This window comes from Agrilus planipennis, unplaced genomic scaffold (genome assembly GCF_000699045.2).
Source record: "Agrilus planipennis isolate EAB-ADULT unplaced genomic scaffold, Apla_2.0 scaffold23, whole genome shotgun sequence".
Taxonomy (NCBI): Eukaryota; Metazoa; Arthropoda; class Insecta; order Coleoptera; family Buprestidae; genus Agrilus; species Agrilus planipennis.
The window spans coordinates 1,843,638-1,868,933 of record NW_020439044.1 but is presented as its reverse complement, the minus strand read 5'-3'; the positions used below and the strand labels follow the sequence as shown (position 1 = coordinate 1,868,933).

Sequence of the window (25,296 nt, the reverse complement as noted above, 5' to 3'; positions counted from 1 at the left end):
TTTATGAATAACTTTGAATTTCTCGTCAAGTATCATCATTAAAACTAATTCCACAAAGACGAGGGCCTCGCAAAAGTTTACCCGCCCGGAACTTCTCGGTGGCTAAGGCCGCCCCTGTGTCTGGCCGTCTGCCACAGTAAATTTGCTCCAAAACTACTGGACCGATTAAGTTGAAATTTAGTAAACATATGAATTTCTGTGACCCAAATACAGTTCCATAACGTAAACAAATTAATTTTAAAGATGGGGTCACTTTTAGGGGGCTAATACGAAATTAAAAAAAGTTTTGCAAACTGTACCGTATGACATATCAAACAAAGGGGCTTGTTGTAAGGGTCTCAAATATGTATATTTTTATTACTTTTAAACTAAATAGTTTTAAAATTATTCAAAAAATATATGAAAATTAGCCATTTCCCACTCCCCGTATCACCGAAACTACTGAACCTAAAATTTTGAAAACAATACAGAAAACAGTTCTTTACATATCTATTACAGGAAAATTAATAAGAAGTCTATAGTCTGAACATAACATGGTAAATCTTTCAATGAAACAATATTGTGTGTACAAATTTACATTTGCAGTTTGAATGTATGGGAGAACATGTTTTTTTCAACCACAATGCTAAGTTGATTCTCGGGTAAGGTTCCGTACATCCGAATGAAAAACGTAACCCTTATAGGATCACTCGTGTGTCTGTCTGTCTGTTTTTATTTAATTAGTGTTCGCAGTAATTACACGTTTTACTAGTCACATAATTCCAGATGGTCGGATCTTGGAATACAAATTATCATTTCAGACCTATTCCTACACAGAACATTGTATTAGATATAGATTTATAATTTAGGATTTTGTTTGATTAATCACTTAAACAATTACAGGATGCTATTGCAATAATAGTATATATAGGCTTCCTTAATTTCAAGACAATATCTCCTTTTCAGTCAAAATATCTCTACCAAAAAGTAAAAGTTATATGCTATCTTCTTTTAGTGAGACCCGCATTTGCTTATGCATGCCCGGTTTGGTTTAATATAAGTCCGTCCATAATGGAGAGTTTGAGAAAGTTCGAAAGATCATGCCTAAGGGCATGTCTAGGTAAATACCACACTCCTGAATCAAATTTTACTAGATTTTATTCAGATCAAACTATTTATGATGAAGCGAATACTCCGAGATGTGATAATTTCATGATAAAATTGACAAGAAATCATATCCTGTAATGTGGAAACGTCGAAAATAATCTTTTAAATCAATTCTATCACCCAGCAATGGAAATGACGGAGCGCCACCTGACGGGCGGTTTCGTGACACCAGAGGCCTTTCCATTGCTGGATGCAAGAGGGTATACAGGTATACAAAATAACTTTAATGAACCGATAATATATCATAGAAAAATACTTTAATTACGAACCACATAAGGGTAGAATATTTGATATGTTAGATAAAGTTTATAATACAATAATATCTCATTATGATAAAAAGCAAATGTACAAAAACAGAGATAGATACTTCTGGCTTAAGCTTTAGCCAGAAGCATCTACCTCCCACATAGTAAATCAAAATCTCATATTGTAAATGTTATTTAGTTTTTTATTGAAATTTTTCTAAAAATAATTATAAGCAAAAGTTGTTAAAAAGCACTGCGTGCAGACATCGAAAAACGAGACAAAAATCTGAATTGTTCGTTAAAATCGTATAGTGTCTAGGCGTTCGAGATGTTCATTGTGAGAAACAAACACGCCTCAAAACTAGCATAAAGAAATATTTTTTGTTGTTATGAAATTGAAAAGACTTCCTTACCTTTTCTTGCAGAATAATCTACTTAATTAAATTTATATAATTAATTATAGCAATCAAAACTAGCCGGAAATAATAGTCTTAAGCTGTCATGAGAAATCAAGCTAAAGTCAGTTGGTATATATAGTCACACATACGAGCCACAAAAGCTGTGACACTTACAAATTTTAATTAAAATGCTTTGCCTAATTAATATATACGACAATAACTATGTACTTACCAAAAACAACCACTCCAATTAGCAGTGCAGCAGTAATTGGGAGAATAGAACAGGACACCATGATTTAATATCAATTAAAATCATTCTTTAATTTTTGGCATTTTTACATCGAGCTCGTCACATTTTCTTAGGATGTAGTAAAACTGTATCTGTATAATTCACAGCACCTTATTATTCGGTAAACGAATATGTGTCTCTGGGCCAACTGTCACCTGAAACAAGTCAAAAGTAAATATTAAGAGCGTGAGAAATAGTGTCGTTTTAATTACTTAGTAGGTACGTAAAAGAGTTGACAAGAGTAACAACTCCTCGTTACATGGACCATGAAAGAAATAACACATCTACATTATAAAATTTATACATGTCTAAAGAATAGTGAATTATGTGTTAATTGCCAAACTCCCGAAAAGGGGGTGATGTACTTTTTTTTGCAGACATATGTAAATAACCATATAGTAAGGGAGACACAAGCGTTTTTAGTACCTCGATGGTCTTATGCGTAAAAACTATAATGAATCATATTAATACCAATTAATTAACCATGAAATGGCAACCATCATGAGTAAATCCTGCCGAAAGTAACTTTTAACAAATTCTTAAAATTTTGAAAAATTATTGTATTGTATAAAAATAAATAAAAGTAAAAAGAAATTCTGGTGTGCAAGGGAGGGAAAAGCAGGGAAAGAGCGAATATAAAAATAAGAGAAGAAAAACTAGAAGAAGAGGTTGATTTTCAATATCAAGGAAGTCAGATAAGTCAGGAAAGAAGTAGAAGTAGTAGAGACAAAGCATAGTGCAGGGTTGAGTTGCCTTCAACAAAAAAAAGTCACTTCTATGTTCGCCAACAGTTAATTTAGAAATTCGAAAAAGGTTGTTAAGGGTGTGTCTAGAGTGTGACACCATTGATGTGAAACATGGACGGTGAGCGCTACCGGATATAGAGAAGGTTAGAAATGAAGAGGTATTAGATAGAATACGAAAACAGATGCCATTATGAAAATCAATGAAAAATAGGCGAGTTATTAGGAAACCTTCTCAGTCTTGAAGGACTATTTAGAGACATATTAAAACAAAAACAAGTGTTAAGAGGAATAAATGTATACTTAAGTGAGATTACTGTTAACAAAAAGTAGTTAAGAATGTAAGATATTCTAGTTTTAGGAAAATGCGAAGATTAGCTCAGGATAAGAAAGGTGCGTGTCCGACTAGTCTAGACTGACGACTCTCTATGATGATGCTTACCACAATATTGAGTTAACATATGCGCGAATTAGATTCTTTTTGTGAGGGATTCTTATTATTTTTTTTCATGAATCTACCTAATGAATTATAATTTTTAAAGGAAGTAATAGTACCTGCAATGATATATTTAGGTAAATAAATATTGCCTAAAAATATCAATAAACAATTTTAAAGTGAAATTTACTGGAGTATAAAATCGAAAAGTGTAACGTCACGCGTCACGCGTCATGTCACAGGGCCACGTGTGAGCTCTGGTTGACATGTCCAAAAGCAGACATTTTAACAGGTAATCCGAAAATTGCCATTTCTACAAATTGTCTGCAGGTGGCGGTTACTCTACTGTATATGTGTAGGTATATGTTTCGCATATGCGCCTGTGTTCAACAAAACTATACCAATATTCTGCAGTCATCCACTCAAAATAAAATTGTATTTTTTCTGGTGTTTAGTTAATGAAATAGTTTAATTTTTTAATTTAAATCTAAAGAAGTTTCACTTCTCGCACGTTTTGTTCCAGGGGTTTTTACATTTTAGTGGATGAACTAAACTTAATGTTTCGTTAATTAATTTTTACTTAGTAGTGAAGTAATTAAGGAAGATCCTACAATAAGTAGCAATTATCTACAAATAGCGTTCACAAACTATCTGTACTCGTTAAACTCGCATACACATATCAGTCACTAAAAGACTTAAAGTTTGCCCGCAACCATAATGTCTTATTTTATTGGTAGAAGTAATTGTTGTTATAAACCAAGTAATTTTGTGTAAGGCACGTAGTTAATAAATCAGTTCATCTTTGATTATGGGGTTAACTTAGTTGATATTTGTAAACAGGTTTTGGCCATCAATTTACTTCAACTGGAGGAGAGATACGTAGGTACATCAAAAGACACATTTGCAAATATTCGGTAGGCTTATTTTGGAAATTTTGTTAATCATGTCTAATGAGTTATTCAGAGAAATGATAGGTTTGAAATTAGTTACCTCTTTAATTTTGCTGACCAGCTATAATGAAATATTAATACATCATGAGTCTTCACAAATGAAACAACTAGTCCAATCAGATAAATAATTGATCTTGTGTAATTTAATAAGGCTCTATTATTTTGGATATTTTGAATTCATACATAACTATCAATGATAATTTTTGTTTACCAGAAAGTAAAACAAGTGAATTATTAAACGACTGCGCAACAGTAAAGAGAGGGTTACGTTTTGATTTTAATTAATCTATTCTAATGGATGAGGTATCCATTAATTTGTGTAATATAGAGAATAGAATAGAGACAAAAATAAAAGAAAGTATGGAACAATTGCGTTAAAGGGGTTTTATGATTGAATATGGTGGTTTGACCTCTACAGATGATAAAACCACAAAATGCTCCTTTTCAAGAGAGGTGCGTTTTTGAGTAATTTGAAAAGGCACCTCTTTCAGTTTTCTCCAAATAAATGAAAAATGAACAGATTTTGACAAGAGTACTTTTTTAATTGGATTTTCTATCGAAATACTTGTAATTTTCTTTTTGTCGTTTTTAGTATCAAACGAAGTAGAAAATTTCGAAAAAAAGTGCCGCTTTGTTTTGTTTAAATCGTCTATAACTTTTTTTCCTGAGTAATTTTGGTATATACATATGAATGAACCTTTTCTTCTTTTACTCTTTTTTGTACGATGAAAATTTACCCTGTTTTATCACAAACGTATTTTTTTGCAATTTTCGACATATCTGTTCATTATTGTCCCCACACAGTATCAATTGAGTCCATCGCACATTGCTATGCGTAAATATTCCAGAAGCCAAGCTATTTCTTATGTAATACCGACTTATTGAAATATCATTGTGTATAAAAGTTGCCCTCTACGAAATATTTATCTCGGTATATTTATAGACATAAAGTAACAAAGCTAAGTCTTCAGTAAAAGTTTATTAATAAATAAAAACACAGACTGCATAAAAAGCTAACTAAAATGATGGAGTAGGTAAAATATAAATTAAAAATTTGTATCTAAAAATATATTATTTACAGCATTATTAGTGGGTGGTTTGTGAAACATTGTACACATTAAAAAAAAATAAAAGTACATAATATGTTTCAAAAAATAGAGTTTACTATATCTCTCTCAATTGTTTCGGTATAATTATACCTTTATCAAAATAACTCAATAATATTTGATGATTCCTGTTGCATGTATACCTCCTGCTGCAGCTATTTATTATATTCCATTGGGTGATTTTGTTACAATGGGATAAATGAAAAGGGAATCAGAAAAGTAAAATAATAATTTCCAATTCATCCTTCTAAAATTTTGCTCTATCCGTACCTCAAAGCTAATTATGTTTAATTAGCATCATTCGAATTTTTGAGGTAAGATACTTACCTACTTTTAAAATTTTAATGCGCTTTCGTAAATCGAAGATTATTAGTCTTTGTTGTTTTTTGTTTCACGAAAGGACTAAAAATTAAATGCTTTGGAACTTGGAGTCAGGGTAATTTAGAGTTCAATGTGCTGGGACCAGGTTCGGAATCTGTGTCGCAAACTACGCCAAAAATAATATCTAGTAGATTCTCAGTTTTTTGATCCATTAAATGAATAACAAATAAAAATAAAATGGTCAAAGTGTAACTGGGAGCAGACCAATTCATCCATTATACAATATAAGTAGATGTCAGAAGTTTGGAATAATTTAATTTCAAAACAGCATCAGCATAATGAATTAAGCTTTTCAACAATAACAGTGTTAAGTGAGAAAAGTCGTTTACAAATTAAGAAGCAGAATCAACAATACAAAAAGTATTCGTTGAAGAAGGTTTTTGCAATGCTATTGTGTAACTAGATAATAAATGTATTTTTACTTAATAGCTCTTTGTATTCGTTTAGTGAATGGAAAAATGATCACGGAGAATGAACTAATTATTAATGACTAACTACACTAGACTCCTAATTTTCCCTTTTTGTGAATTGAAAAGCATAAACAATCTCAACTAGATAGTGGAAAGTGTCAGTAACGTTTCAAACTGATAGACTACAAGTAATAAGTAATAACAGGTATGTTTTGTTACGTAACCATGGCTGTTGCATAGCTTCCGAATTTAGAAAACTTTAATATTAATATAACTGTGAACTTCTTTGTATAAAATTGGAAAAATTATAACATTTACCAAATTTAAAATGATTCAATGATAGTAGAGCAGACAGAAATTGTGCATAATCAATTTAAACGACTCCACCTGATTGTTAGAGGTTAGGTTAGGCTAGGGTTTTGACTGCATCGGATTCTAATTCAGTTAAAAGTGTAACGCAGAGCCGGTCAAACCTTGACTTCTTAGGAGCGACTACCTGTAAATACAATATTTCAGAATTTTCTGCTACACTGTGCAACAGAGACAGATATAGAAACTAACGATACCTGTCTCTCTTTCTACGAAACAAAGGTCGCCCCCTCCGTAACCAAGCCTTCTGATTGTGGTTATGGAGCGACTACTTAAGAAGATCGCTTTTTCGAGTTTTCAGGTACACTGGTACATTGTATGTAACAGAGACAGATATAGAAACGAGTGATACCTGTATCTCTTCCTTCTTAACCAAGCCTTTTGGTTATGGTTAAGTAACGACCATCGGAGAAGACCCTTTTTCCGAATTTTCAGGTACACTGGTACATTGTATGTAGCAGACATAGATATAGAAACGAACGATACCTGTCTCTCTTTCTACGAAACAAAGGTCGCCCCCTCCGTAACCAAGCCTTCTGATTGTGGTTATGGAGCGACTACTTAAGAAGATCCCTTTTTCGAGTTGTCAGGTACACTGGTACATTGCATGTAACAGAGACAGATATAGAAACGAATGATACTTGTATCTCTTCCTTCGTAACCAAGCCTTTTGGTTATGGTTAAGTAACGACTATCTGAGAAGACCCTTTTTCCGAATTTTCAGGTACACTGGTACATTGTATGTTGCAGACACAGATATAGAAACGAACGATACCTGTCCCTCTTTCTACGTAACCAAGGTCGCCCCCTCCGTAACCAAGCCTTCTGATTATGGTTATGGAGCGTCTACCTAAGAAGATCCCTTTTTCGAGTTGTCAGGTACATTGGTACATTGTATGTAACACAGACAGATATAGAAATGAGTGATACCTGTATCTCTTCCTCCGTAACCAAGGCCGCCTTCCGTAGTCAAGTCAAAAATAGGCTTAATTTTCAGTTAAAAATTTGTCTTTTAGAAAATTTGAGGACAACTAATGTTTTCAGTGAAGTATCTCCTAAAACAAAGCGATTATGCCGTAAATGTAATATCTATTAAGAGAAACAATGATAAATTGTAATTTCAGTACATGTTTCGAAATGAAAAAGAATAATGATAAAATTAGAACCACCTAATTGTGATATTTCTGGTGAAATAGTTTCGTCTGAGTTTGTAAAAAAATCGTGAAGCTTTACTTCATTTTTCATCTTAAAGGTCATTATTATTTTATAGGGTTCTTAGAATCAAAATACAAAATATCTGAATCTGCGGTCCAGTTTTCTTTTAATTGGTGTCTATTTAATGTGAAGAGGCTGTCAAGTACAAAAATAATTAAAAGAATAAAAATAACCGAAACACTAAGGATGTACAGCTTATTTACTCATAAAACGTTTCCCATTTAGAAAAACCTAATTAACTTTAATTGCTCAATTGTTTTTTGTTGCGCTGAGAATACCAGAAACAAAGAAATTCATAGTTGACGTCAATAGAAAGTAAAGTGGAGTAGTAAAAAGTTACGAAACCATTTGCATTATTTAAGAGACGCTGAAGAAAGAGCATCCGTCAGCTCGGGTCTGTCCACTACTATGCGCACGTCTGAGGCTTTTTAGTACAATAGACGCCTTTGACGTCAAATTAGGTAACTGCAACGAACGAACAAACGAAAAAGGTGAAATCGGAGAAAATATGTGAACATAAGATAGTGACCGGGTAACCGGCATTCTGTACTTCAAATATGCACATTTACTCTACTTCCAAACATTTTCTAAACAAACAAAAATTAACGTCTTTTGACTGAATTGAAAAATTATATGTTTACATATACTCTTGACTATATGGACGTATAGATACAAGAAGTGCTAACTGCAGCGCTTCACAGAACCTTTTTGATGCGTCAATCTACCTTTTATTATGTAAATCAAATATAGAAAACGGATAATGTGAACCATTAATATATATTATTATGTATCGAATGTATTTAGATACCTACGTGTAATGTAGTTAAGACGTAAACTTTGCTTGTATTTTTCCAAATTTCGTTTCATATAGGGTTGCCATCCGTCCGGGTTTCCCCGGATTTGTCCTAGTTTATTAGGGGGCATCCGGGAAGCGTCCGGGGGGGGGGCGGCTTCATTTGTACTCCGGGTTTAAAAATTTAAAGTCTTAGGCCGCCCGCGAAGATATTTAAAATGTGGCTTTAAGGTGATACAAATGAGTATAGTTTTGGGTTATTTTACGTTTTAAAAAGTTAATAATAATGTAACTTACATTACAGTAAGTCTAAACTTTAAAAATGTTCAGTTTTGTTGCTTAAGATTTAAGAAGACTAAATTTAGTTCATATTCTGTTAAGAGATATTTTGTTATATAGGTAAATGGCTGCTAATAAAAATTTAAAGAAACTAATTATTATTCAGTTAAAAGAGTTACCTCAAAAATTGTAAGACTGAATACTGGAATGGTCTCAGTACTTTTAAGATTTTCGTTTAAAAATTTAATTTATTTTTTTAGGTTTCATATTTTTATAAGGTTTTGTTTTCATAACAAAGTATATTAATAATTTGTGTTTTATTTTAAGAACAAAAAAAATCTAACTGATTATTAAAACAATTTGTAACAAACTGTAATAAGATTCTGTTTTGTTAGGTACATTTAAAATGATGATAAAAAATGACTAAATTTAATTTTAAGATCTGAAAATAAATACAGAGATGATTTATGACATTTTCAACTGTTTTTTTATTACACTATGTTTAAAAAAAACCTGTTGACATGTCCGGGTTCTGGACTTTAAAATCCGGGGTTTTCACGCATCTTGTCCTCGTTTCCAAATTTTAAAGATGGCAACCCTAGGCTCAGGTGGCAATTCATAGGCGATAGCATTTGATTTCAACATACATCTTTAGAAATTTGTATATTTTTTATATTCTCGAGCACACATTTAAATCACATTGCAAGCTAAACGGGTTAATATATAAACATGCAAAACTAATTAAATTGCATNATTCAAATATTTCTAGAGATTCTAAAACTTTTACTTTCAAACCATTCTCTTAAATAGGTTCGTATTATTTATAGAACCTCAATACAAGGATGTTGGTAACGGTTAGTTTCTAAAAAGAATTTGTAACATTTTCAATTTTATTTTTCTCTAATTTAAATGATTGAGTTTTCAAGCTTATAATTAGACGCAAGTTTTATCAAATTTGTTTATTTTACCTTTTGAATTAAAAAATATGTTTTAAAATTGGGTTTGACAGCCATTTATTTAAAAATAATTCAAAGAAATATATATAAAAAAAAAAATAAAATGTTTTTATGTAAAACGAATTATCAAGGTCTAACGGCCGAATTAAACCAACAATAATTGCTTTCTTAAAGTCCTTGCATATGTAAACAACGCAAATAGGTGCGCATTGAAAGTATTCCTCTAAATCGCCACTGTAAGTGTCGTCCGTCATGAACATAGCCAGTTGTCACAACTGATACAAGCGAACGAGAATTTTTACATACGTATACTACAGTAATTTGTTATTAAAAACTGTGGAAGTTTTTACCGTGACCCTCTTTATTAACTACATATTTAACCTTACTCTCATAACCAGTTATAATAAAATAAGACATTTGAATACGTTATTTATATTCCGTTGATGCGGCAATTTCAAAATCACTTTAAAGTTTCAGTAAGTATGTATATAGGTATACTCATAATCGTTTTATTTCGTAAAAAATTATACAATGTGTAATAGTAATAACTGCAGAAGGTGATAAGGCACTTTAAAAACAAAAAAATTGAGTAAATGTTTGCATGTCCGAAAAATTCACCGTTTTCGAGTAAAACATTTGAAAGTTCAATTCCGACCCTGGTAAAGAAATACGATCCGCAACGCCGCACTCAATCAGCTGGTAATTAGCAGCATCAGTGTAGTATTTGTTTTTGTATTTTTTTGCTGATGCAACGTTTCTTTGTTAGATTAAATAAAGTGTGATTGAAGGAGTTTATATTAACAGCCAACCTCAACTAGCCATTTATTCTTTTAACGTTTAAACCTTGTATGAAACAATCGATGTGCAGTTCAATAAAATAATACAGCAATACATCAATCATTAGTGTAGGTCAGTGTGTCACAGCTGTTATTACAGTAATGCGACTTATTTACGGATATGAAGCGATGATATAGCTCATCATCATAAGATCCTTTACTCTTTCCTATTCTGGGTTAATCTACACGTTTCCCTAATCTAATTTAGGTCTACCTCTCGGCCACTGCTGTAAGGGCGAAATCCTTGATTTCAAAGGAAATCATCCCCAAAATTGTACACAGGAAGTAGAAGGGAACGTTGGCTTCTCTTATGTGTCGGTGTGACAAATGTTGGATGAACAATTACTGCATCCTTGTCATTTGCAGTGAGTGCAAGCCTTGCTTGTAACGGATTTTCAGTCGCGAGTGGATTTTTATCGATGATTTCGAAAGAACCTAATTTTTTTCATAGGGTGTTCTTTACAGACCAACTTGCTTCAAGCGGGAGAGAATTTTGAATTTTCACGATAATCACTATCGGTGCGAGACAAATTTGCATATCTTCGCCAATATGACCTCCTTTCTCTGCGACTGATAAAAAAATGCTTGAATCGGTTCAATCGAAATTTTTGCGCAAACTCACCTTTGTAAATATGACACCCATGCGTTTCGATGATCACGATTATACTAAAATCAAAAAACTTTTCCACATTCAATCGCTAGAGAGCAGGAAAAACATCGCGGATTTGACACTTTTATTTAAGATTCTAGACGGCTTAATTGATTAATCAACAATATCATCCAATATCAATTTTCATATTCCCTCCACACAAGTTCGCCGTAATCAACTTTTTGTTATTGCTATTTCTCGTACAACTTCAGCAACAAACAGTCTGCAGAGTCGACTGCACAAACTGGGAAATTTAATATCTGAAAGTGTCGATATATTTTCTATATCTTTGTCTTCGTATTCTAAATTCATAAATAATCTGTATCAATTTTAGATCTTGTCACTGATTATGGTTCTATGTGTATTATCAATTGCTTTCTTTTTTGCTATACTTTTGGCTGCTTTTCTTAGTTTTCTTAGTTAACTGTATTGCTGTGATACTATTTATACAATTAATTTTATTTTTGTGAAAGAGAGTTTAGACTGAGCGAATATATTATATTAATACTAATGTCCTTATGTAAAAANATTATTATTATTATATCATACATTTCAAGAACTGTGTAATGCGAAATTATTGGAAACCTATTTAATTATTTTGCTAAGTTTACTTACAACCACCCGCAAAGAAAAGTAACACGCCTTGGCAATACCTGAATGGTAGTATGGAAAATTGCCTCAATAAAATTGAAATTATCCACATGACGCTTATTTACCGACTAATGTTTTTCGTAACTTACATGTTTTTCTTTCTTTAGTGTTCTTACATTTACATAGTGCTGCCTGTAATGCAAATTATGTGTAGTACTAAATTGTTCATGTTCATCATTCGGACACTATTCGGAGACATCTATGTTGTTAATTTACGCACAGAACCGGCTTCAGATTGTAAATTATTGTGACCGTCTTAAAAAACTTTTTTGGGTTTAACTACGCTATTGAATTCATCATGCGATTGTTTGATACACCTAGTTTACTATACATCCTCTATGTTGGAAATAAAATAATACAACTCACAAAAGTTCAGATATTAGACAGTAAAGTTGGAGAATAGGTTTTATGAGTTTTATATTAATTATTTTCAATTATTGGCGTATGCAAATTTAGTATAATAAATCTTTATCGTAATAACCTAATAATCCTGACAGATAACAATATTCTAGAATATCTCATGCACTTAATAGGTTTGAACAGCTGGTGGAAATAATGTATTTATCAAGAATTACTTGTTATGACTTATCTTTAATGTAATAGAAAAGAACACATAGAATTATGTGTCATGGCTTATCATTAATAGCTATACACCGGGTTTACATAATATACCTACAGGGTTGATCTTTAGAAATGTAAAAAATTAAACCTAATAATTCTTACACGTCTCCGGTTTTACACCCTGTACATGCATAATGATTATAGTTCCTTTTTTTTTGTTCGCAACACTGCAATTGAAATAATTGTATTAAAGTATTGGGATCCGTCAAATGGGAGGAGCCTTAAAACATGGCGCCGATTAGGGAAAATTTATCGTAGATCCTATAGTGTACCGTGCAATTTCCGGAAGCTAGCCTTCAAATTCCGTCAAGTTTACTGCTCACTTTTTACAAACTTCGGATTTAAAAAGTGATTCACGTTATATAATTGGTGAGGTGATTCTGGGTGATTTAAGCAATATCATTTCAATGACTTGCACGTGCAAAGCCGATTTAAGAGAACGTTGCAAACACATTATTGCAACTTTGTTGTATTGCAGCAGGTAGGTTCTTAACCTCAAAATACTTATATCGTATCATTAGAATTGTGTTAAATCAATTACACAGGAATAAATAATTTCTCACTTTATAATTTTAGTGTGATTCTAGTTTTAAATATTAAGGTTATGGCTGATGGTAAATACTTGCTGAAATATAATCATGTGCATTAAAATGACATCAACAAATTTTTATTTCGGAATTCACTTCTTTGATACCTACTGCTTTCATCCAAGCTTCTATTAGTTTACCTTTTTCTCTAATTTTCCGAATATATTTTTTACATATATAAAACGGTTAGTTTTTATTGGAAAGTAGTTAATGTAGGTGAAGAGTGAAGATCTATGTCTAAAGTGCTATTGCAGCTTTTCATTGAACATATTAACTTTTTATTTGATTTAACTTTAGAAGAAAACTTCGTTGACTCCATCATCAAAAAAATTATTACTTTTTTAACGTGTTTTATTATTTTAATAAACAATTTTACAATTTGCGTGCACAGTTCCTATGTAAATTTTTCCCTCATTCGAGTTATAAATTTTGCCACCAGATGGTGTATGCCCATTTGACGGATCCCAATAATCGAACGCGAACCTTTTGGTGGAACCATGAGTCTAATTATTGCTAAAATAAATCTCCAACAAACAAAAATGTAATGAAAATGTTTATTTTACTAACAGTTATGAGCACTTATGGACGAGCTTTCTAATACAGTCTTCATAAATTATTGCCGCCAATTAATTTAAATAAATCTTGATACAGTCTTGAAGATCCCCGTGAGAAGAAAATCATTCGACACAATAGATCGAAGAGCCATTCAAAACAAAAAAGGAGGATTAGTGAATTCTGGAATTGTTTCGACCTTCTGTCATGCAGTCCAGTCGTAGGGCCGAGTGACTTTTGATCATTTTTTCTGAATTTCAGAAGTACAATTGCTATAATGACTGCGTTTTCAAACTGACGTCAAAACTCATTTTAATTCATTGTCGGCAACATTTAACGAAAAAAGTATTGAAATGCCTCAATCGACAAAGTGATTATGTTGAAAGATAAGCGTAAATGTACATAACTAAATTATAATACAATGTTTTTTATATTCTCTTTTTTTATTCATGGCTTATCAGAAGTTAGATTAATTATTAATTAATTAATTATTAGATACTTCAAACATTATCATTAAACATGTGCCTACTTTAAAAAATTCGAAAAATACATTCTTCAAAAGTATTTTACAATGTAGTTGTCATGTATAATTTAAAAATTTATTGTTATTACTTAATTATAAAACTATTTGTAATGTAAATGTGTATCAAAGTGTGGGATTTTTTGCCACAGTCACCCCTGTCAGTCTTGTATATTTTGTGTTCTGTAAATTTTGTATTTTTATATTCCATACCTAATTTATTGTACATAGGCATTTCTGTTTTCCGAATCTGTTTGTCTCCTTATGTATACTTTTAGCTTCCGTATTTAATTCTTCAATATATATTTCTGGATTCTTCCCTTTCTAACTTTTACTTCTTTTCTACCTTTTTTTACTACATCTCTTTCTCTACATCCCTTTCGTATATACATTTTTTCTCTATCATATTTCTGTCGTGCAGATCTACGCATACCGTCAAAGGTAATTATTATACAGGCTTATATTATATATATATGTATACATACTCCTCATCTTTTTTAATAATTCGGTTTACTTACGTTGCATTGACTTGTAAAAGAAAAGAGCTAAACAAGTACTTCAAGATTTGCTTTTTCTTAAATTAAATATACATTTTTGTTTAATGCGTGCAAACATTTTGATATTTGCTAATGAATTATTTTATAGGATTTGTAGAAATGCAATTGGAAAGGTTCCAAGAAGTTCTACGTTTTTAATTCCGTTAATTGTTCCATACTAAAGCTTCATTTTTTAAGTTATTATAACTGACCTTACTTTACAAATGATGTCATTATGTTTATTAAAAAACTTTCCTTAGTACATTAGCACTAATTAACTTTTGATTCTACTCATAGCAAGTTTAAGTACATAATTCTAGTAAGAATTTATATATATGTATAACTAGGTTTTACCCACGGCTTCGTTTGCGTTGATGTCCTAAATAATCATCGACGTCGTCATAAAACTACTACTTAATTTTTTCTATCCCTCGGGAATAGTACTTTTTTCTGAATAAATGTCCTTTCCTGTATTCCTGGCAATATGTGTACAAAATTTCATGGTGGTCTGTAGGGTAGTTAAGGCATGAAATCGTAACAAGCAAACAAACAAAGTTAAATTACAAAGTCAATTTTTGTGATAAATGTGGATCCCTAAAACCTAATCAACAAGAAATTTATTTTTTCAAATAAAAGCGGTACTGAAACTGAATCCACACAAAGTGCTTAGGAAATTACAGCAATTTGTGATGTATTTGGACGCTTTAACGTAAGTACATCAGCCAAACACAGTTTTGAAGTAAATTTAAAACAGCGTCCCGTAAATTTATTCTATTCTGAATTAGTTTCCCGAATTACCGATGAAACTTCATAACTTCCTCTGTTTAAATTTAAATTCTTAGGGACCCACGATAATGGCAGTGTCTATAGTCCCGAACGAGGGGTTAATCCCGAAGCGATGTGACTTAATAGCAACCTTCGGTCTTCCTAAAAATAAATCTAATCCCGACAATGACACACAATGTCTACAATAAGACAATGAAAGAGAAATAGGACAGCAAATAAGCAACGGCCGGCAAAAACAAAACCTGAATAGTACATTACGTGTCGAGGGAGGAAACAAGGTTTATCAGACTACATGTGAATTGTCAAAAATGCAGTCTGAGATAACCCTATTTCTTCCCGAGGTATGTATATTATTTTTTATCATGATTGTGCGCAATGCTCGTCATTAAATTGATAGTTGACGAAATAAGAGTAAATTATTTAGAGGTTAGGAAGTCATTGTAGATTGTAAAATAATATCTAATGATTTCTGCGTATCCCCATAAACTTCGGCTAAAAAAGGCCATATTTCATAGCACGCAAAACGCTGAGACATGACAAAAAAATATTTTTTTTACTGGTAAGTGCTAAGTGAGTGTGTACTTATTTACAATTTTAACGAAAACAAAAATCAGAACGCCATTAAAAATTGAGACAGACTTAATAGAGACCAGAGAGAATCTAACAGTGATATGACTGCCAGTTGAAAATAAAGACCAGAAGGAGGAAATTTTAGTTACTTTCCTATTTATCATGTTATTTTATTTATTGGTAAAATTGAGGTTATCTTCTCTTCTATTTGTTTACCAGAAATATACATTATTTGCCCTTTGCTGCTATCCTGTTTTTTCCTATTTCGTATGATAAAATTGCGTATAGGTCGGAAGTTTACTTATGTTACAATATCTCGAAGTCGCGATTAGAATTATTTTTAGAATGTCCCGAACGCTGTTATTTTAAGCAACAACTCTTAGGGTTTTTTTGCGTTTTTCCCTTTTTTCCTGCGGAACTCTAACCCTACGAATTCAACTATGGATCCAAAATAAATTTTGAGATTATACATCTGATATTCAACATTTATGAGCATCAGATAAATATTTCGCTATGAATGAAGAATAGATTTCGTAGCTTTATGCTTGGTAGCACCTGCTCACAATTATTCTTTAACTATTTCACTATGTTGCCTAATTGTGTCCATTCGAACACGATAATATTATCATATTAATTTTATTATATTATTAAATGTGAAAGTACCCTAGTTAGAACCTTTCTATTTATTACATTCTGAAACAGAACTTGGAAAAGCTGACGGTGTATTTTACACGTAATACTTATCAACATTTGTTTCCTGTTCAATATATGCATAAATTTAAAATTTTAGAAAGTTATTAGAAACAAACATTATTCTTAGATAATATATTTATATAAGTCGCCTCTGCGGTTATTTATTAATAAATCCAAAATTGAAGTTGCTTCAAATACTTTTGCACACTTTCTGCAATATATGATGTTTACGGATCTACGAAAAAACCCTCGAGAAAAAAGCCCCGGACAAAAATCTCCTCGGAAAGAAAGCCCCCGGAAAAAATGCATCTTGGAAAAAATCACCAAAAATTTATTCTAAATGTTATCATATGATTTAAATAATCAACACTTCAAATTATTGTCTTTCATGATGATGATAACGTCGAATAGACAGCATGAATTCTAGTTAATTACCTACTTGATTTGTTTTGCTTTTGCTAATATATGTATAGATAATATTATGTTGGGTGTTGACTACCCAAGAAGTATTTGTTAATTACCTGGAAGAATACCAATACGTTATAAACAAACGTTTGTTTCTCACTAATATTACAATTTAAAACAACAGATAGTAGTAGTCTTGGTATATTGTTGCCCAAGAACCGAATAGCCGATTACCAGGCACAGCTACTGTCGGGTATCCAGCTGGGTACTTGGCAAAACCACTACATGGTTCATGTGTTCGATCGTTTAAACACTAAACCGCCCTAGACAAAAATTTTTAGTCTCTTAGAGTCTTTCAGCGTCTCTGAGAGCGTCACGCACAGTCTTTCACAGCCTCTCAGTTATTGCCTAGGTGTTTTTATGGATCTCTTACAGTCTTTGTATCAGAGACTCGAACGATAAAATTGTTAACTCAGAGATTCGAGTCTCTCGTTCAGAGATTGGATACGAAATGAGGATCTCTCTATGAGCGACTCGAGTCTTTGGTTCAGAGACGGTAAACAGCTTTTTTGACAGTCTCTTGACAGTCTCTCTCAGCGACACCAGAGAGACTAGATGAGTTTCGCTTTCAGAGACTCTGAGAGACTGAACATTTTTATCTCGGTCAATGAAATTTTAATTTTTTATTGGCAGATTTTAACGAGATGGTTTAGTTGAAACCGTTGAAACGAACCTATAATGTTTATAAACACTAAAAGTCTAAAAGGTAATAAAATCGTTATCGCAGTTATCGTTAATTAAAACCTGGTATACCATCAAGCGGCAGAAATTGCAACTACTACCGTCCTACTGATGTATCCTTATTCACGAAAAAACTAAACACTCCTACGACTGATTGAACACAAACCTCCACTATATCCTATCTTGGGATAATCTTCGCATTTCCTTAAAGGTAAGACATCCCACATCCTTAACCATTTGCAAACAGTAGTCTACATAATCTGGGTCTACTTCTACTTCTCTTCACTGCTGCCTTCTCAGGCATGAAGAGCTAGTCAGACATATATTTGAGGCAGAAACAGGATTTAAGAGAAATAGTAGATTACTGTTCGCAAATAGTTAACAATGTGGAATGTTCTAGTTTTAGGGAGTGGAGATGCGTGTCCAACCAGTCTTAGGACTGACGACCCTATGATGATGATACCTATTTATTTTTTCTTTCACATACTGAACAACTGGCTATGTAACTTTTCAATAGTCGCACTTAGTCACTTATTTTAAATTTTGCAAAGAATCGAGCGTAGTATGCACTTTATCTTCAACGCAGTACATATTCGTATAAGATCGAATACACACCATTGATTATTATGGGTTATAATAGTTAAACAAAAGTTGATGGTATGACTCCCATTTGTAGAGTTGTTATAAGCAATTTATTTGCTGTATAATTAACTATAATTGTTGTAAATCACACTTCACCTTGGACATTCCGAAAGAAGCTTCATGTGAAGCTATTTCACTCCCAAAGGAAATCTATAAATTCAAAACAAGTGCCTGATCGCTAAAAATAGTTTGTGCAGTTAATCGACTGTAATTTGTATTCTTGTCTTTGTTTATTTAATTCAAGATAAAACTGAAATACCTTAAATATTTATTACGCAGCAGTTAATTATGAATCCTTATCCTCGATCATATAGTTTTTAACACGTATCAAATAAGTACTTAATTGACAAGAAAGAGAGATATTGTGGGTACTTGGATTACTCCACTGAATTTCGATTTAGCAAAATTTGTTTGAGAAAACTCATATTTATATACAATTAAACTATTCAAATTAAGTGCGAGTGTATCTTGAAAGCATAGGAAAGTCGAAATACTAAGCAATGATTAATAGAAACGTAAAAAAGGCTGCAGTGATAATCCCTCTGAAGAATGTGCCTCTTTATGCAAAAAATGGTAAATCAGCATTAAACATAGTAAAAATGAGGAGAGACCTTACCGCAACTGTAAATCCCACAAAAAAGCAGTTAAGTAGTGTTTTTTCTGAATTGTCCCATTTATGTTTAGCAGAGCTTTGTTGGAGATATTGTTAGCGTAAAAATGTATGCATTATTTCCGAATCAGAATATTTTGAATTTTTACTACAAAAGAAACAAGTCTTCAACTCTAACGAAAAGAACCATTGAGTATCAAAATGTAAACACCTAACACCTTGAAATTACAACAAAAAATTCGCAAAGATTCTTTATACGTTATAACTAATTAGAAGACTAACTAAACTTGTAGTAAATCTGTTTAACCGTAAAGAAAATTTTTTAAAATTGGCATTAGTTTTCCAAAAAAATTACAATAGTATTCTACTTTCAAATGGTCTAAGCTGCAGGATCAATGTCATTACCATACGCTACTTGAGGGAAAATTTCAAGAAGAATAGGTCATTGAAATTTAAAGCAGGGTTTATTACAAAAAATAGCAATTTCATTTTGTCAGTTTCTTATTTCTACACCCACACATAATATAACACGTCAGTCAACACAATTTCTATTTGACAAGAGAATATCTTAAAGCAGAACATTGATAAACACTATGAATTGCAAATTGACGATATTCATTGAATTGATAGTAATTAACTGTCTTTGTCGTATTATTTCATTTTCTTAACTTTGATGACAACAAGATGGAGGTCGGAGTCCATACTTTGCAGTTTCAACAAATTTCAAACCAAAATATAAATTTAAATATATAGTAATTCTCCTAACAGAAATACACTTTTGCCGTCCGACACTTTATAATCTATGCAGACAAATCCCAATGGTGGTTTGTGCATAAGAGCTGGGGAACTGCAGGATGCAAAACTTTTTCTACATAGAATACTAAACCATGATAATCTTTTTTTTCATATTCAATTGTTTGCAGTTAGCTGTTATTGACCATTTTGATTCAGTGCATGTTCTACAATTACAATTAACACATGATTTTTACTTATTATACAGTATCTAAGCCTGTATATGTAAGGGCTCACAGAAGCGCAGTGGAAGGACGGAGCACGCGACTCGCAATGGTCACATTGGATGACTAGCCTTCTATTGAAAGAACAATTTCAGAAAGCACAGAAGAAACTAATATGGCATAATATACAGACAAGATTAGACACTTTTGGTGAATTTTGTCACTTATTTCATGACGTAGGTACAACAAAACGATAGAAAATTTTGCAATCTTGTATCTCCTATTTCTCTTCATATTTCCTCTCGCCGGTGAATGGTATTATAATTTTGGCGTTCAAATTCGTACATGTTTTAGTACTTTCATACTTTTATTATAAACATTTTGTTAATATTCGTGATGTACGTATCGTATTTGCGAGTGTAGCCGTTGCGGAACTTCCGCACATTGACATCACTTAGTGCAGCGGACGGTTTTTATTTCCAATTATCAGAACTTAAGCGCATTTCTGCCGTGCGCTACACCCTGTGCCGTTCATTGTGTAAACATATTTTTGAGATGCCCTTCGTTCGAACAGTGAGACCCTGTGTGCGCTTACCTTTATTAAAACTTAAGTTAACACGGCGGCTTAATATACAAAAATAACATTAATGTGATTTTAACGACAAATCAATTAAGCACTTGGGCCAGTTCAAACTCGGAAGTTTGTTACTCTTTATTTTGAAGTTAGCAGAACACAATCATTGACACGTATACATATATACTATGCGTTTGTAAAATAAACACGCATTTGTCCCAGAAGATTTGCAATCTCCAATAACTTCTCCTTATGATCCTCCTCTCTGCGTTTTTAGTTGTTAACGTTTGGAATTTTCTTTAAAGCGGTGTGTACAGGTATTTTAACTTTAAATTTCAGCCAAATTTATAAAAAAGTGCCTTTTTCTCTGTTTTAATAAACTTTCTTGAAAAATGAGGAGGCAATATTTACACAAATTGGGTTATATAAAATAATTTATTTGTTAATAATAAGATGAAATCACTGCAGAAAGGTGCAACTTGCGGTTTATGAAGTTTCCAAAGAAGCAAACAGCTTCTTCCACAAATTAAGGCGGAATGAAATAATATGACGCAAAGGAATGCAAAAACAAAGCAGGTAATTAGTAATTTGCTATTTCAAACCAAAATATATCGTCACAAAGTAGTTAATTAATTCGTATTTTTAGTCTTTAATCCATTATCCTATTAAGTAATTAATTATAATGATGTAATTCGTTATACTTGAAGGAAACATGAATTGCACCAATTCTGATAAATGAAAAACTTTACAAAATCATTTCGTTTTCTTTCTTCTTAATTACCATTCGTAATTTACGGGTGAAAAGTAATAAATCCTTTTCAAATTACTTAGCTTGTTATGCATGTTGTGTAGGTAATATGATTAATAGGTCAGTGTGCAGGGTGTGTCTCAACGGCCTTAACCTATTGGACAACAGAAAACCATCATTGAAATTTGAAATACACATTACACCGTTACATATAAGAGGCCCAGAATAAATTGAAACAGACAAATAATGTAACTGCATAACGAACATAAGCAGTGCTACATTTTACATCAAAATTGACAGTCGTTGTTTCCTATAAGATAAGGCATAAGTCTTAATTATTTATGTTATAAAGAGTCAATACCCATAAAAAATGCAATGGGTGAAACCATCATCAAAATGGTGTATACAAAATATTCATTTTTTAAAAAATGTCTTTGCATTTCCCCTGATGACTTTTTAAACTTCCAACTTTTTTCATTCTTATCTTCATTTTCGCAATTTCGTGCTTACTCATCGCGAATGAAGACATTCTTGTGGTTTTCTTTGAAATCCTATTCGATTTCTTTCTGATATCCCAAAATATCGTCTATATATCTAATATACAATATTTATAGATCTAGAACCGAAGTGATTAACTGATGACAGAACACAGACCAATTTTTATCTGCTGTCGGCGCGTTTTGTAAAATACCACAAATGGCGCGTCAAACGCCATCTGTAGTACGATGCTACATTTTAGGATTACGTATGCTCCAACCCGGCCCATTTAAATATATAGATATCTGCTTACTAAAACGAATCTCGGCGTAGCTAACCATTACGTGATAGGCACGTTACCATAATCGAATAAATACCTACAGAATACAGACCACTTCGAATTATTTTATTCGATTATGGTAACGTGCCTATCACGTAGTAGCTAGCTACGCCGGAATTCGTTTCAGCTAGTAGATATCCATTTATTTAAATGGACCTTGTTGGAGCATACGTAATCCTAAAATGTAGCATTGTACTACAGATGGCGTTTACGGCGCCATTTGTAGTAATTTATAAAACGCGCTGTTAAGACAGCAGATAAAAACTGGTCTGTGTTCTGTCGAAGCTGTCTGCGACGCGCTGATGAGATCCAAAAAGATCTAAATCGCGATCCGCGTCTGGCAGTTTCGTCAGAATACAGACCACTTCGAATTCTTTTATTCGACTACAGATAACCCCAAATTAATGAGGAAAAATTGCTGCTGCTGTTACTCCTTTGCCGGAAATCGAAGAATTGAATTGTTTGTAGCATCGAAATAACTATCTTTTTTAAACTCGTTCGGTTATTTGTATGCTGTTGAGACACAAACGACCTTTAAAAAATGTGTTTGTTTGCACGGGCTAATCATCGAAACGGTAAAGTAGAATTCGATGATACTTTGACCGTGGTCTTCCTCCAACCTTAGTTAAACTAATTCATTTAGTACTATAAAGAGAAAGAAATCTGCTTCCAGCAATACTGAGAGAATTGTTTCCTGGGGGTTAGCTTGCGATTTTTTTAGGACACTCAATAAAGATTTAAGTGTACAAAAATCGTCCCAAGCCTAAAAGAACTTAATGTGGCTGTCATTCAGTCGCCGCTCCCGTTCGCTCACTTCTAGCTTCGCGTTTAGTGCGAGTATCCGACCATTACTTAAGAGATGGACTACCTAGTTTCGAAGGTTTCTCTCCCCCAAACACTCCCGTCTCCTACCCACATTCAACCCTGTTGCCAACACAACCCTGTTCCCACTGCCAACCTTTCCATTTCCTTCCCAGAGATGTACAACCTTCTGGTTGATCTTATCACTCGAGGAGGGGTTTTAGTCGGTAAAAATCCGACACTACCTCCCTCAAAGGAAGTGTGTTTTGAAGATTTTCCTTCCTTGAGAATAATCTAAGCAAAAAGAAGGTCATTCCACCAAAAATGGTACAAAGAACCATGGATAACGCTCGGGAAAGGCTTCATCAATGTGTCAAATTTTAATTGATGGTGTCGTATGTTTTGTTCACAAATAAAAGCACTTTTTCTGTAACATTCTTTGTTCGTTTGTGACTGCCATTGGAAATACGAAAGACCCATTTGTCATTTTAAAATTGGGCAATGCACCAAAAACGCCATTTGTATTAAGTCCTATTTGAGTTAAGTTAAATAGTGAAGACAAATGGATGTAAAAATTGCAAAATTAAGTGACCCGCTGTATAAAATACATAAGATTAGTGTATATATAAGTGGGCCTTTTTAAACTGTTATTGTTGCTTAACTATACGTATAGGTTTATTTGCTCTCGAAACAATACCTCTTTGAATCTCATTCAGTCAAAAGTAGGTTAAAACATTTCCCTTAATTGTTAGGATAACTGTGTGTAGAGTGTTAAGTTAAGTAGTTGATTCTCGAAAAAATATAAAGACCTCCTATACTTCAATTTATGAGTACCAACCTATATATCTACTATTTCATAACAGGGATGTTGACTGTATTCAAATTAAAGCATAATTTTAACGTAAAAAGTTTCTACTATAGAAATATTAGAAAACAATTTTTTTTCCTTATTGACTTCCATAGAGTTCTCGTTCTCCTGTTCTTTCTAATACCCCTTCATTTCTAACCTTCTCTATCCATGGTATCCTCATCACTCGCCTGTAACATCACATTTCGAACGCTTCAAACCTTTTCTTTTCCACTGCGCTCACCGTCCATACTTCGTACCCGTACAGCATATTAATAATGTTTTTCGAATTTAAAATTCGAATCAAAATTAACCTTTCGCGAGCATAGACTGCTTTATATCCCTACCACTCCTTCCGTCCTGACTTATCTGACTTTCTATTACTTACTTTCACACAATACTGTTTTGTTAATAAGTACCGCCTTTTTTCTTTATTTCCAAGAAATTTAATTAATATTTCATAAATAACGAAATCATTATGTGACATCCAATACCAAACACATTACCAAAGGAAACATATGACGTCACAGGTATCACATGGCAAGTACAGGCGTTTTGGAGCGAAATTTGAAACGGTGTTTAAAATACATGACTTTTAATACTTTAGTTAAATTTAAAAAATTATAATAAATATTGGGGCTATATTACATACTTATGCACTATTTAAAACACATTCCCAAAAATGGTCAACATCCCTATTAACTAAAATTCTTTAATTTGCGTCTACAACTATTGAAAATTTCGAATCATGTAATGGCTGAAAAACTGTTTTCTAATCCTAATCTAATGTCATTCATTTGAACAGTAAAAAGTTTGGAATTTGCTAGTTATTACTAATTTTAGAAGTCAGTCTAGAGAATCGAGCAGCTTTTGTTGCAAACTAATTAAAATTTGCAAGAAGCAAGACATCTGCTACGTAATAATTAACTCAGTATCTAATTAGTAGAATAAGGAATCGGACCGTTACCATTTTATAGATATAACGTTTTGTTTTAGTTTGTAAGAATGTCGACAGTTTTCAGAAATCCGAAGTTTTCTTTAAATTACATTATCTTAATCTGCAGTATAAATTAGAAATGAAGCTTAAGATAAACTGAAACACATAGTTTATTATAATATCGGAATTAATTAACAATTGTTTGTTATTTCTTCATTTTCGCATATTGCTAATGAAGTTACATTACAGAAATACGCTCTAAAACTACTGAACTATTATTATTATTATACAAGTAAATGATTACGCGCTTCATCTTTTTTTATTAATTTTTTGTGAAAATTCTTAGGGTCCAGTTTCATTATGTAAAATTGTTAGAAGGAATACCTGCAGCAAACTATTTTGAGAACATGTTGTTTGTCACATAAAAACTAGTTTTACTTGTTTAATACGCCATGTACAATTAATGTCCTATAAAATACATTAAATAGGAATTCAACGGAA

At 32.4% G+C, this 25,296-nt stretch overlaps 1 protein-coding gene across 1 annotated transcript in view; it reads right to left on the bottom strand.

The window, feature by feature from the left end:
• The window catches only part of LOC108741919, a 119,213-nt gene that overhangs the window by 80,174 nt on the left and 13,743 nt on the right, over positions 1-25,296 (bottom strand). Inside the window, exon 2 of the mRNA XM_025976840.1 lies at positions 2,022-2,233. Within this exon, the coding sequence (XP_025832625.1) occupies positions 2,022-2,082 (61 nt within the window). The 5' untranslated portion in view covers positions 2,083-2,233. The remainder of the gene's footprint in view (positions 1-2,021; positions 2,234-25,296) is intronic.